At 48.2% G+C, this 14,241-nt stretch overlaps 1 protein-coding gene across 1 annotated transcript in view; it reads left to right on the top strand.

Moving 5' to 3' along the window:
* The window catches only part of NMNAT2 (nicotinamide nucleotide adenylyltransferase 2), a 73,744-nt gene that overhangs the window by 54,868 nt on the left and 4,635 nt on the right, over window positions 1–14,241 (top strand). The window contains exons 4-8 of the mRNA XM_077824957.1: window positions 776–854; window positions 6,595–6,721; window positions 8,029–8,109; window positions 8,918–8,962; window positions 11,285–11,361. Coding sequence (XP_077681083.1) covers window positions 776–854; window positions 6,595–6,721; window positions 8,029–8,109; window positions 8,918–8,962; window positions 11,285–11,361 — 409 coding nt within the window. The remainder of the gene's footprint in view (window positions 1–775; window positions 855–6,594; window positions 6,722–8,028; window positions 8,110–8,917; window positions 8,963–11,284; window positions 11,362–14,241) is intronic.

Raw genomic sequence — 14,241 nt, 5'->3', positions numbered from 1 at the left:
GCTCCTCCCAGACGCTATCTGGGTGAGGGGGCAGAGAGAGAAAGTGCTTCACTGAGAGCAGCAGTGGCATGGGCAGCCATGCGGATGTTATGCATGGTGCACATCATTGGCAGGGCAAGGCAAAAGAAGCAGTTTGTCCCAGCCCCCCCCCCCAGTCCCATTTGAGAGGGCCCCCAAACAGAGTCATGCTGTGACACAATGTGCCAGGTTGCAACGCCACTCATGGAAATTTGTCACAATGGAGGGGCCCCCTGGTGATGCTGTGAGCCCTGACTTGAGAGTGCTTCAGCTGTGCACACCATAGGAAAAATTTCTGGGAGCAACCCTGGTGAGCAGAAACCCTGGACAGCCTCTTCCTCAGGAGCTCAGTGTGCTTCTCTGTCCCATTGTCACGTTGGCGACCAAAGCTGCTGTCTCAATACATTTCCATGCAGTGTCTGGCACCTGGCCAGGGGCTAGAGGAGAAGAGCTCTTAGTGGGCATGCCCAGGACTGCGGAGGGAAAAGGAAACAGAGCAGGGATGGAGACGTTTAACCAAAGGCATGTGGGGGGAATACAATGAGAATGTGATGGCTGGAAAAGCTGCATTTGGCATCTTATTCCAGCCTCTAATCGCAGGCAGACATGAGGAGGTTAACATGGATGGTTCTCAGCAGCATGGTCCTATCTATTGTCTCTTCCTGGCCTCTCCATTGCAACTGAGCATGCTGGATGGTGAAGGACAGAGCAAGATTCACATGCAAACCCTCTTTGTTATGTTCTCACCTCCCTGCAGGGTGGACCCCTGGGAGTGCTATCAGGACACCTGGCAGACTACCTGCAGTGTGCTGGAACACCACCGTGATCTGATGAAGGTGAGTCACACCTGGGCAGATGTGTCACGGGGGGAGGGGAAAGCTGTGGCTAGTGGGAGACGTGGTGCAGGAGAGTGATTAGACCGATGCCCAACCTGAGTGTCCCTCAAATAGCTTTGATCTGTTGCACTTTCAGGGCTGAGTTCAGGGTCAGCAGTAGCCAATGCAAGGCAGGTTTCTCTCTCTTTCAGGTTGACTCAGTTACATCAACGTGATACATGGACTGATCCTTAGCTGGGGAAATAAAGCATAGCTCCCTTGACACCTGTGGAGCTGTGATGATTTACCCAAGCTGAGGTCTTGGCCCGACACAGGTCAAGGAGATAGACTATTACACAGGTGCGTGTCTGCCTCTCCTGGCTGAAAAAAAAAGGAGTCAGCCCTCTAGGGTTGAGTGCGCACGTCATCATCAGCCAGCAAAGTACCAATCACAGATTGCAGCAAGCAGTCCGGCCCAGATCAATACACCCACACGGAGAGGCTAAAAATACCATCAGTAACAAGGAACGAGGGGGACATGTCAATTTAAACAAAACCCTGCTCCTCACAACAGAATTGCTCAAGCAAGGGATTCCAAACAGCCGCCATTCCTGGAAACTGAATAGTTCTCCAGACCAGCAAATAGGAAAGGCTCCCAAGAATGCACCAAGGCCCAAACTCCAGCAGCCGCCAATCAGAGACAGTCACAGCACCTGGTATGCAGATCACGCAAGGTGTACATGGTGTGACAAACTCACTGGCCCGGAGCACCCCCTTTTGGTGAGTCCTGGCATTGCCACCCTTTTTCCTCCTCTCCACCTCAGGGCTCACATGGTCTGCTGTGTGACTCTGCCGGCCAGCCAGGTCCACCCATTACAGAGTATCAACGTCCTGCACCAACAGCATCACCAGTCCGACACCCCCACCCCTCCTGGCCGGGTGTGTGTGTGTGTGTCCCAGACTTCTCCCCGCAGAACTCAAAACCCCCCAAACAGAACCAAGCACCACTTCAGCCACTCCACTCATCCTGGGGTTGAGCCTCTCTGGGTTCTCCCCAACTCTTTTGGGACAGCGAACCACTCGGCGGCCTCCACTGGACTTTGTCCTTCCGTTAGAGCTCACCGTAGGAATCCGCTCCATGCCTGCAGCTTTCCCATGTCCTTTCTGTCCCTGGCCATTTGCCACAGCTCCTTTTTCAGGAGAAAGAAATGGAGTACTTGTGGCACCTTAGAGACTAACCAATTTATTTGAGCATGAGCTTTCGTGAGCTATAGCTCACTTCATCAGATGCATACTGTGGAAACTGCAGCAGACTTTATATATACACAGTATATATAAAGTATATATATACATATATACTTTATATATAAAGTCTGCTGCAGTTTCCACAGTATGCATCTGATGAAGTGAGCTATAGCTCACGAAAGCTCATGCTCAAATAAATTGGTTAGTCTCTAAGGTGCCACAAGTACTCCATTTCTTTTTGCGAATACAGACTAACACGGCTGTTACTCTGAAATTTTTCAGGAGAGACTCCCAGGCCTTCTCTCCCTCTGAGCCCCCTCCCCACTGGGTCTCTCCCCCATTGCTCTGAGTGCCTCGCTTTATGAAGGTGACTCTCCACCCCACCTGAGTCTGCCTATGAACTGTACCTAATGCACCCTCCAGGTGCCACCAAGTGGGCTAAACGAGCCCTTGGCCTCCCATTAACCCTTTCGCTGCCAGTGTGGGGTGTACACACCCCATTGCAGTAGAGTTATTCAGGAGTAGCTGTTGCACTGTAAATTCACATACTTCCTCAATCTGAATTAAGTTTCACTGTGTAGATGGGCCCTCACAGTACGGGAACTAGGCAAAAGGAGAGTAGAAGAAAGTGGAATGAAAAGAACATTGTGCCGCACATAACCAAATTGAATCTACCTTTGGAAAAGGGCGAAGGACAAACTTCCAGGACCATGTCTACTCCAGGGAAATGCTGAGCTTCTATACACTGGGGAAAAGAAAAAAAGACCTGTCAGGACGCACACAAGAACGAGGCTGCAGTGAGAGCAGGTGGAAAAGGCAAACTCACAGCTAAGCAGACATCACCCTGCTGGCCACACAGTCAATCTAGGGGAAAAGAGGGCATTTGAAAGGCAAGTGAATGAAGCCCTGCTTACTCACCTACCAAAATAACCCCGCGGGACAAACCTGGCTCCACTGGCCCTAAGGAATGACTCAAAGCAACAGGAAAATTCAAGGGCATCTTCCGTGCTGGGTAAACCACAGAGAATACGTGACACAGTAGGTGAAACCCCTCCACAGGCACAGGCAGAAGTGAGAATGAAGCTCACAAACCCTGAACAGAAATGGGACTTCCCACCACCTCTCCAGCTAATGACCTTAGACCATTATCCTACCCTCCAGCAACAGCAACGGGGAGATTGGCATCAAAATGCCGCCCTGAGACTTGGATGAAAGGGACAAACAGGGCAGGGGTCAAGTGGGCAAAGAAAGGCAGGAGGAGGAACCAATTAAACAAACCGAGTTAAGAAGAAAAGCAGAAGGCTCGGCCATGCCACTGACCTGCTGCAGTGCCAGGCAGGCAGGATCTGCAGGCATCACAGCAGGGGCAGGTTTAGAGGAAGCAGTTAAAAGAAGAGAAGGTGGAAGCTTCAGGCGTTTGGACAGGGAGTTTTCACCAGGTGTGTGTGTGGGGGGGCGGGGGGTAGGTGGAAGAAAGCGTGGAGGTGTTTTGATGGAGAAGCAGACAGGGGAGTGACTGAGGCTGGCACCACTGGCAGAGTGATGTTGGGGTGTCCACAGCTCAGTAAGCTAGTAGATCTGATGGCTAGGGAGGGGGTAAATGGAGAAGGCTTTAAAGGCAAAGACAAGGCACTCATGGGAGAGAGGGAGCCATTGGAGGAATGCAAGCAGAGAAGCGATGTGATGAAAGTGCAAGTCAAGACGACCATTCTGGGGGTATTAACAGGATTGCCCTATGTAGGACACGGGAGATAACTGACCTGCTCTACTCAGCACTGGGGAGACCGCAGCTGGAGTGCTGTGTCCAGTTCTGGGCACCACACTTGAAGAAAGATGTGGACAAATGGAGAGAGCCCAGAGAAGAGCAACAAATGGTAAAAGGTTTAGCAAACCTGACCTATAAAGAAAGCTTAAAAACACTGGGCATGTTTAGTCTTGGAAAAAGACAGCTGAGCACGGACCTGATAACAGTCTTCATCTATGTTAAGGGCTCTTATAAAGAAGACAGTGATCAATTGTTCTCCATGTCCACGGAAGGTAGGACAAGAAGTAATGCGCTTAACCTACAGCAAGTTTAGATTAGATATTAGGAAAACCTTTCTGACTTTAAGGGTGGTTAAGATCTGGAATAGGCTTCCCAGGGAGGTTGTGGAATCCCCATCATTGGAGGTTTTTAAGAAGAGGTTGGACAAACACCTGTCAGGGATGGTCGAGGGTCCTGCTTCAGTGCAGGAGCTTGGACTAGATGACCTCCTGAAATCACTTCCTGCCCTACATTTCTATGATTCTTTGACCCTAGTAGCAGTGTTGTGACTGAACTGAGGGAGGCAGTGTGGCTGGCAACCAGGCCAGAGAAGGGCAGATTACAGTAGTTGAGACACAAGATGAGGAAAGCCTGAACTCGTGCCTCAGCGGTCTGGACAGGCAGGCTAGGCCGAATATTGGGTCTCATACAACACTACTTCCCACTGCTGTTCTGCCCCTCTGGATCCTACCAGCCCCTGCCCCATGGAGCTGAACTGAAGGGAGGAGAGCTGATGTCTCACAGCGCTATCGTTACCTTGGGGGGAACATTCCAGGAACAAGCCAAGTTGTTCTGAACCATTTCAAATCCACCCTCCAGTCAGATGAAATTTTTATGATGGTTCCAATTCCTCTGAAGGGAGACGAGTGGCGCGGATACTGCAGGAGCAGGAGGGAAGGGATTATAGTGAGAGCTCAGGGTGGGCTGGATTCTCTCCCCCCCGCCCCTCCGCATTAACATTCCTTTAAAGTTCTTAGCGAGCAGGGCAGGAGCCACCCCAGGATTCTGCAGTTAATGAGGCCCCGTCTGTTCACTTCTTGCCTCCAGTTCGAAGGGAGCGGAAGGAAGGAGCAGCTGGGAGTGGCTCAGGAAATAAGATTTGACGCAAGAATGTGTGTTGAGTGCAGTCATTATTCTGCTGTCTTTCTCTCCTAGCATAGGGTGAGTTAGCAGCACTGCAGTCTTATCCTGGGCAACAACATGGGGGCGGGGGACCCAGAACGGCGCTAACTCGTTGCAGGGCTAAAACAATGCTTAAAGCCTGCCTGCCTCTTTGAGATGTGTGCAGCAATCTCCTCACAGAAGCAAATTCACACACAGTCAAATCGAGAGCCAGCTTTTCTATTCCTCTTAGGATCACGGCCTGAAAGGGGAATGTATGGCTCAGGGGACCGGCAGCTCATCTGAGCAGGAGCCTTTCACCTCTGGGAGTGGCTCCAATCTGGCACAGTTTGACACTGACTGAAGCCGACTGTCACCTAGCAGCTGTTCACAATGGCTTTTGTGAAATGACTTTGGAGAACTCAGCTCAGCTCCTAGTGCGCAGGTGGCTGCATCACAAAACCCACCACCAATTAGCACTAATCTGAAGTTAATTTATCATACTCAGCAGAGAAGACTGGATGGACCATAAGGCTGAAGGCCCCTCACATCCCAGAGATGGTCACACAGGCACTCGGATATGATCATCACTGGCCAACACCCTTTTTAGCAGACTCAGCAAAGGGGATAAAGACTGAATGGGCCATGGAGACTGAATTACCCAGAGCCAGTCCCTGCAGAACAGGGGAAGAGCATACCAATGTGGCAGCATGGGGGAAGCTGACACAGCCTTTCCCTCTGCCAACCTCATGGTGTGGGTATAGAGAGGTATTCAGTCCTCAGGGCTGCCAGGCTGACACCAAATTCACTTTAAAAGAACAGAGAAGGTTTGAAGTCTCCTATTCCCATAAGGCCCATGTGTGCTTGGGGGGCAGGGGACAGAGAATCTCAAGTTATTAGAAAAAAAATGAAATGGCAATGTATAAATCAGACTTGCAAAATTATCCAGCCTGGGCACCAAAATCTACTCAGGTGCCCTTTACTGTGATTGACAATCACGGAAAATCCAGTAACACTTTACCTGCCTGACAAAACATTACTCAGCTCTGGTGAGTGGGTGACTAGAATGTTGCCAAGCTGGTATAAGATCTGTGGGCGTGCGGACAGACATCATCTCCAGTGATAACAGCATCTCCCCTGTTGCTTAGCTTTGGCCTTCATCTTATACCTAAAATCCAGGAGAGGAATACTTGAAACCACACAATTGTCCTTATTAATTCACCTTAAGAGTTAAGGCGGCCATCAAATATACAGGGCTAAATGGGAGAGGGCATTTGGGTTAGTATTTTGTCAATACCAGTTTTTGAATTGTATCCTTATCATGGTTTTGCACAGATCAAGCTGGCCTCATTGCACGTACTAGAAATCATTCCAGTGGGTATCCTATTTGTGGAGATGCTTAGGGTATGCTGAGCGAGTCTCCCAGCCCAGGTCTACAGACGGGAACAGGAAGTATGAAATGAGGCTGGCTGTGTCTCCGAGTAAAGGCTGGAGAACGTTGTTAATTTGTGAGCTGTAGGGCTGGCTACCAAGCTAGAGTGAGAGATCTATGGCTGTGTTTCTGGCTCTGGAGTTGCATTATTGACTCCTTACATTTCATCCCCACCCTAGCGAGTGACTGGCTGCATCCTCTCCAATGTGAACACACCTTCCATGACCCCGGTGATTGGACAGCCCCAGAATGAGTCTCCACAGCCCATTTACCAGAACAGCAACATTTCCAACAAGCCCACTGCAGGTAGGTCACAGCAGAGGGAAGTAAGCTCTCCAAATGGAGCAGAGGCAAGCCCTGCAGACAGCACCAATCTGAAATCCCCAAACTTGTTCTCGCAGAGATGGGGAAGGGAAACAGACCTGTCCAAGAAACAATAAATGAAGGTTTCAGGTAAGACTGTCTATGGTTCCAAAATGTATAAATTTGAGTGAATTGAGATTCCAGACCCATGCAATTCAGCAACATTTGGGTTCAAGTTTGGAAAATGCAACCTACCTGTCACTGGGTCCTTTTACTATCTTCTCTCTCCCTTCCCCAACTCCTTATTGACTGGGATCTATCAGCAGAGTCCACTTGAGTGTCCACACAATTGGCACCGGGAGCAACATGGGAGAAAGACCAAACGGGCCATGGAGACTGAGTCCCGCTCCACAGCTAGAAGTGGTCTCTTCAGGTTCAAGTTAAGGTGCATAGGCAGAGTATTGGGAGGAAGTTCACACTGCCAGTGTCTATGCCTTACCTGTTCTGTGAATGAATAGAGGACTTCCCTTTCGAAGGGCTGTCACTCTGGCACTAAATCTACATGAAAAAGGTATCTTAAAATTACCCCAAAACCAGGCCTGACCCTTAAAGTGGTAGAAGTGCCATTTCACGCCAATTTTTTTGCGTGTAAGTACTGCGTTTCACACTTAAATCCAATGATTAACCACTCAGGAGGCTTTCTGAGGACATTTTAAATATGCTGTTAGCTGTTTTGTATTTGCAATCATGGTCATTCCAGGTGCAGATTAAGCACAATCCTGAGTGCATGTCGCACCGACAACTGCACACCTAGCTTCGTTAAAATCCAAATGGGGTGAAATTAAAGAGTTTTAAGAGGGGGCTGAAATCAAGAAACAACGATTATCTCCGTAGATTGAGGCTTTAGTAACCAAACCAGTAAGGGGCCATTTGCACCAAGTTGCTGATCAGATCCTTAGCAGAAAATATTGGTTTCTTTCCAAATCTTGGTGCGGGGAAAAAACGTTCTTCAAGATGATGAACGTCTACATGAAATAACTTCAATATCGCAACAAGACTCTAAACGAGTCATTCAAACAGACGGAGGTGAATACAAACAGTACAGAAGGTGGGGACAAGAGCTTACTGATTTAAGAACCCAGCCAGCAGAGACGGCCAGTGGGGATTCCCTCACACCCTCAGGGTCAAATGCCCTGTGTGTTCCGAGAGCTATGTAGGGGAATAAAAGACAGGCCTTGTGCAGTGGGACATGGTTCTTGCAGGTAGCTCAGACTCTGAACCTGCCTTTTACCTATTCTCTCTCCCTCCAGCAAAGATCTTGGGGAAGGTGGGAGAAAGTCTGAGCCGGATTTGCTGTGTCCGTCCGCCAATGGAACGCTTCACCTTTGTGGGTATGTCATGAAAATGTAGATGCTTGCATTCATCTACGTTCCTCCCCACTCCGCGGTCTTCCCCCGCTTTCCTGCTTCACATCCAACCCAGTGCTGCAGTATCACTCGCAGCCAGATCCTCAGCAGGTGAAAATCAATGTAGATCCAGCAGTGGTGCTATGTCCATTTATACCAGCTGAGGACCAGGCCCCCACTCTCTCCCCGACAGCCTCTCCCTGGTTGTCACAGAGATTGTCAGGGGTTATGCCAAGATTCATTGCAGGTAGGCACTCAGATCCCGCCCAGGATTTCCCTGGATGGCTCAGCAGGAAGAAGCATTAGTTTAACTAGGGAAATCTGCCCCGCTCGAGCCTGGCTATGCTAGGGGAAGAGGCACAGCGACTCCATGAGTTTGCAATGCCTGGATGTAGACAGACACCACCAAGGTGAAAGAATCCCTGGAAGTATTAACTCCAACCACTAACAGGAAATCTACATAGTCTCTCTCACCATAAATTGTAAGGCTGGATGATTCCTTTATGATCACTTGGCCTGACCTCTTGCACTACGCAGGCCCTAGACCCTCACCCAGCCATTCCCCTGTTGAGTGGGAGCAGATCTTTTAGAAAGATGCCCAATCTCCTTCAAAAGACTCTGAGTGATGGGGAACCCACCACCAGGTGCCAGGTAGACAGGTAGGCTGGTGGAGGAGGAATCCTGTTAACACTAAGGAGCCACTGCTGAACAGTTAAAGAGCCATCTCCCCTCCTGGGCACACTCCAGCACAGATGCTCATTTGAAGCTTGGATTCTGGCACTTCTTTCTCTAGATGAGAATGCGAATTTGGGGACCGTGATGAGATACGAGGAGATTGGTGAGTATGCGCTGTTCTTCCCTCGGGAAGGCGGGGCCCTGCAAAGCGCAGAAGTGGGTGGCATGGGAGGGGCCACGCAGGGAACGGAGATTAACAGTCTGTTCTAGTGACCGAGCACAATGCAGGTGCAAAATTAGCGTACCGGGTCATTGCTCCCATTGGACACCAGGCATCTGGATTTGGGCTGACTCACAAGGGTGATGAACTGCCCTGGGCTGATTCCCATCCTCACTGGGGGGAGGACAGCATTGCTACAGGGTTAGAGAAGAGGACTGGGAGTCGGGACACCTGACTTCTCTTCCTAATTCTGACACTGACTCACTGTGACCTTGGGCCAGTCATTTAACTGCTCAGAGCCCCTAAGGTTGCATCTAAAGCTAGAGCTGGCTTTTGATGGTGTAGCTGTGTTGGTTAGGGATGTGATTTCATCTGGGAAATGGTGGGTAAGGTATACCAGCCAAAGAACTCACTTCCAGTATAAGCTGCGTCTCCACTAGCAGGGTTTGATGGTAGAGCTATCCCAGTATAACCCTCTCTAGTGTAGACAAGGCCAAAGAGGAGAGTCAAAATCTTACTTATCCACCATTGTAAGGTACTTTGAAATCCTCCAGTGGAAGTTGCTATACATGGTACGCCTGTTCTAAGTGTTCCTTGCCCACCTCTCCCCACCCCCATTAAAGTAACTCTCCGGCATTAAAGAAACACAACAGGGCTGCCGTGTTAGCACAAAGAGAGTGTCCCTGGCCCAACTGCAGAAGAAAGGACTCAGCGCCAACTTGGTGAAAGTTGGTGAACAACTTTCAGTGTTCTCTAATGACGAATACCCTTCTCCCATCACACAAAATACCATGGAGAGCCTGGCATGAACCACTCAGACTGAGACGCTCAGTTACCAGTGCGTCAGAAATTGGTCAGGCCCCTTCCGAAATGTTTTTCGCTCCAGCTGGTGAACAGAGAGTTAAGGGCATCTCCCACCAACCCCTCCTAACTCTGGCTGCCTCCAGTCCAATGGCGGAGGTGTCTAGCTCTTACAAATGAGGGAGTTCCTTTCAATATTTCTTTAACACACAGATCCATTTTGTGGCGTGTCCAAATATAAAAAACCTTTCGCATCCTTATAAGCCTCCCTGCACTTCACAAGCAGAGGCTAGCAGACCCCTGGCAGGAAGTATCCTGCTGAGGCTTCTAGACCCGTTTCATTGTTTACACTTCCCACCCCCCCACCCCACCACCACTAGCTAGCTGTAAAGCAGCTTAAAAGCCTTAGAAATAGCGTGGATAGCTCAGGCAGGAGATGATCACTGGAGCCTTCTATGCACCCCTATAAGTGTTAAGTGTTAACCCCGCCCAGAGTTCAGAAGTAGAGGAAAGTGCTGACTTAGGCTAAGCTATAGGTGGCTAAGACAGGGAGGGTGTGCGGGGGGGGCTGCATTACATTGGGTGTTCCTCTATCCTTGCAAATTTAAGCAATATTGCTGCTTCCCTCTGGTGGCCAAAAGTGGTGATGTGGACAAAGAAATCTGTTCGGCAACACTCAGTTCTAACACTGACCACTTGCAGTTTCTGTGCCTTTAAATGTCCTAGGTTCTGAGGGTCAATAAGTAGAATTGTACACATCTCAGGAGTAAAATGCCAGCAGTTGTGCAGGTCAGCAAGCCACTTAGGGGAGACTGATCCAAACAGGGGGAGTTAAAGGGAGGACATGAAAGTCGATAACAGGTTTGCCCTGCAGCAAGCAAGTATCGGGGCTTTCTGGCAAATTCATCACTGTCATGACAGAGTAAGGTATGTACTGGGGAGCAGTAGGACACCCCCATTAAAGACCCTGGTGTTAACCAGTTGTCTGGGTCCTTGTAATATCTAACAGAACTAATAGAATATCTGTCATTTTAAAGATCTCAAAGCACTTCTATACACCTACATACACAGGAATCACTTCTTTCCCCATGACATACTTTACACGGCACATGCACACATGCTGAAATGCAGCCATCTCTGGGGTGGAATGCAACAGCTGTTTAACTGCCCACAGCAATGCTGCACAGCAGTGTAGGAGAGGAAATGAAATGTTGTTTGAAACTACAGAGGTATTTAGGGTAGGCAGATGGTTTGGCCAGAGTACTGCACCGCGCTAACATCACTGTTCTTGCAGAAAGTGCGACAGGACCTTGAATAGCCACAAAGCGTCAGGCCCTGTTTTTTGTGTCTTACGGAAAGAGTCTCTCCAGCAGCACAGTGCAGGGGTTGTTGGTTCAGTAGTGTCACGGGGAAGCCATCAGCCCATGTCTCTGAATGTCTCCATTCTCTGCTCCCTTTCTTCAGAGCTTCGTATCTTATTGCTTTGTGGCAGTGACCTGCTGGAGTCCTTCTGTATCCCAGGCCTCTGGAATGAGTCTGACGTGAGTAGCCGCCTCCCACTGCATACAATCCATTGTGCACTGTTTCCTTCCCTCCCCTCTCATTTTTCTCGCCTCTTTGCTCTCTCCCACGGTGACCTTACATGTGGCATAACATTCCCAGGAAACAACTGAGTCAACTCACATGGGAGACCTTGAACAGTCTGCGTCTATCCCCCATTCCATCCTGCGCCCCCTTCTATTTCACACCCTGAGCTGAGCAAGCCATCCTGCTTCTGACTCTCGGGACCCACTCGGCTTTTATTTCAGGTTGGAGCCAAAAACTTTCCCTTTCACATCATGTTTTTCTCCCCACCCTCAGGGAGATGAGTGACGGAGACAGCTGGGGACTGCAGCTACTTATGGCTAATTCTGAGGATGTAAGGAAAACTTTAAAGGCCATCTCCCAAACTCATTTTCCTTTATAAACAGATGCTGTTAAATAGATTTAGGCCGTAAATTTGGAATATGGGGAGAGGCGTATAGGGGTTTACAAGACCCAATTTTCATGACACTAGAGGAAAAAGAAATGTAAATAAATCAAGCAAAACAGTGTTCGTGTAGTATAAACCTACCACTAATAATAATAATTCCAACCTAGCTCTTATATAGCAGGACAGTGTTAGGAACCCAAACACAGCTGCCTTGTGCTAGGGCATGAGAACCAGGAAGTGAAACTGACCAGTCTCAGTTCACTGCCCGAACTGAATGAAAGGAGACATTATTACAGCATCCATGAGGAAAAGCAAATTAAATTGGTGAAATTATTTCTTCTAATCTGTGTTGCCTTAAATGCATGTTACCATCTTTAAATTTTTTTTTTTACTTTGGTAGATTATTTTGTCTTTAAAGCTGAGTGCTGTATTGCCAGCCCCGAATAGTCTAAATCATGAGTCAGCCCTCCCCCCCCCGCCCCCATAATGAAAATTAGTTTAAAAATCTCATGATTTTTTTAAAAAATGGGGGGGTTGGGTTTTGGCTGCGGTCATCTGGCATTTTTAGTGCCCACTTGGTTCACATTTTCAGACATTTTCTCTGCAACCATGAGGGCTAGATGTTGACTTTTTAAATTATGACCGCTGAGATTCTCACAGTCATCTGACTCCAAGGACTGGTGCTTTAAGTAAAAACATCAAATACCACAAGACTCATGCTAAAATAACAAGAATCCGCAACACTACGTGTGGAGCAAAGGATCATTTGATGTGCTTTTCTAATACACCCGTCAATGTCGGGGCTCTGGTACTTACCAATAAAAGTAAGAATGTGGCTAGGTCATCATAACCCAGTTTATCATCAAACTGACCCCATTCACCACCTAAGGTTTCTCCTAATTTGAGTGACAGATAGCAACAAACATAATTTAAAGCCACTACATTAATACCCTTGCTAGCTAGAAATTCCACCTCCAGCAAACCTATCCATGTTCATGGATTCCAAGACCAAATGCAATGATCGTGATAATCTAATCCCGTGGTTTTCAACCTTTTTTCATTTGCAGACCCCTAAAAAATTTCCCTTTGGAAATCTTAGACATGGTCTGTGGACCCCCAGGGGTCCGTGGACTGCAGGTTGAAAACCACTGTTCTATAGTAATGACAACCTTTTGCAGACCTCTTAGACATGGTCTGCAGAGCCCCCGAGGTCCGCAGAACACAGGTTGAAAACCACTGATCTAGTACGATCTCCTGTATAATATAGGCCATGGAACTTCCCCCAGATAATTACAGATAACATTGTCAACACAACAGAATTCTATTTTAAGGACCAAGGACCGAGTCCAGCAAAGCCTGTAAACATGTGAATAATCTGTTCCCTGATTGCATAAGTGTAATTTTTAGAGTAAGGTTTTCAGGTGTTCCTGGAACTAGGAGTTCAAAATTTGCTTTCCATGATTATTCTGTATTAATCATATATAATCTGCTGTTTCCTTGAACATTTCCCCCAATGAATTCATGTACTAGAATATCTGCAAAAGGGAACACAAAACAGATGCAAACATCGTGGCTGTAAATGTATTTTTGGGAGAGAACATGCTAGGAAATTGGATTTGGGGAGAATATTTGCCTAAGCTTTGCCCATCTGTCCAGATGATCACTTTTGTCAGAGCCAGAAAATACTGAACTACCTAAATCAGACACATGCATAAAAGCAACGGCTCCATCTTGCAAGGACATAGCTAGTTCTGCTAGATGTTCTAATGCCAAAGCAGGTCAGACAGGTCTTACATGACATGCCCATAAGCTGTTACATTCTGTCTCAACTGACCTGAGGGGAGCTCAGGAAGGGGAGAGATTTCCCTCCTACCTTTGAACATGGCAGACATGTTTTCCAGTGAAATCCTTTGTTTGGTGTTATAGGAGACACAGAAAGATATGTGGTCCTACCCGAGTAATTTAAAACCGACACAGACAAGACAGATCAGACATGCTGGGAGACCCAGAGGGAGGTTCAAGCGTTGCTCTTTTCCTTGTTATTGACTGGGCAACAGTGTTACTGAAGTGGATGATTGTTAGCTGGCTTTGTGGGAGAGGAGAGTTCTAAGCAGGTGTTTGAATCAAGGGAAGGAGAGGCCTTCCTGAACAGCAACACAGAGGGAGTTCCAGGCCTAAAGGGCTGTGTGAAAGGAAGGGTTCGGTTCATTGGCAATGTGGCACAGTCCTTGAAGACTGACTGAGAAACTTAGACTTGGTGAAGAAGGCTACAGGAAGTTTGTGCAAGGGCTTGGAGGAGAGCAACATGGTCAGAACAGTGGACATGGAGGAAGATAATTGTGGGGTATGTCTACACTGCAATGTAAGCTCAGGGTTCGAGTTCAGACTTAAGCCTAACCCCCTTGCTTCCATCTACACACAAAGTGCACTAAACTGTGGCTCAGAGCTA

This window comes from Eretmochelys imbricata, chromosome 8 (assembly GCF_965152235.1).
Source record: "Eretmochelys imbricata isolate rEreImb1 chromosome 8, rEreImb1.hap1, whole genome shotgun sequence".
In the NCBI taxonomy this organism is placed as follows: domain Eukaryota; kingdom Metazoa; phylum Chordata; order Testudines; family Cheloniidae; genus Eretmochelys; species Eretmochelys imbricata.
The sequence above is the reverse complement of the archived record's forward strand: the minus strand, read 5'-3'. Positions and strand labels throughout refer to the sequence as shown.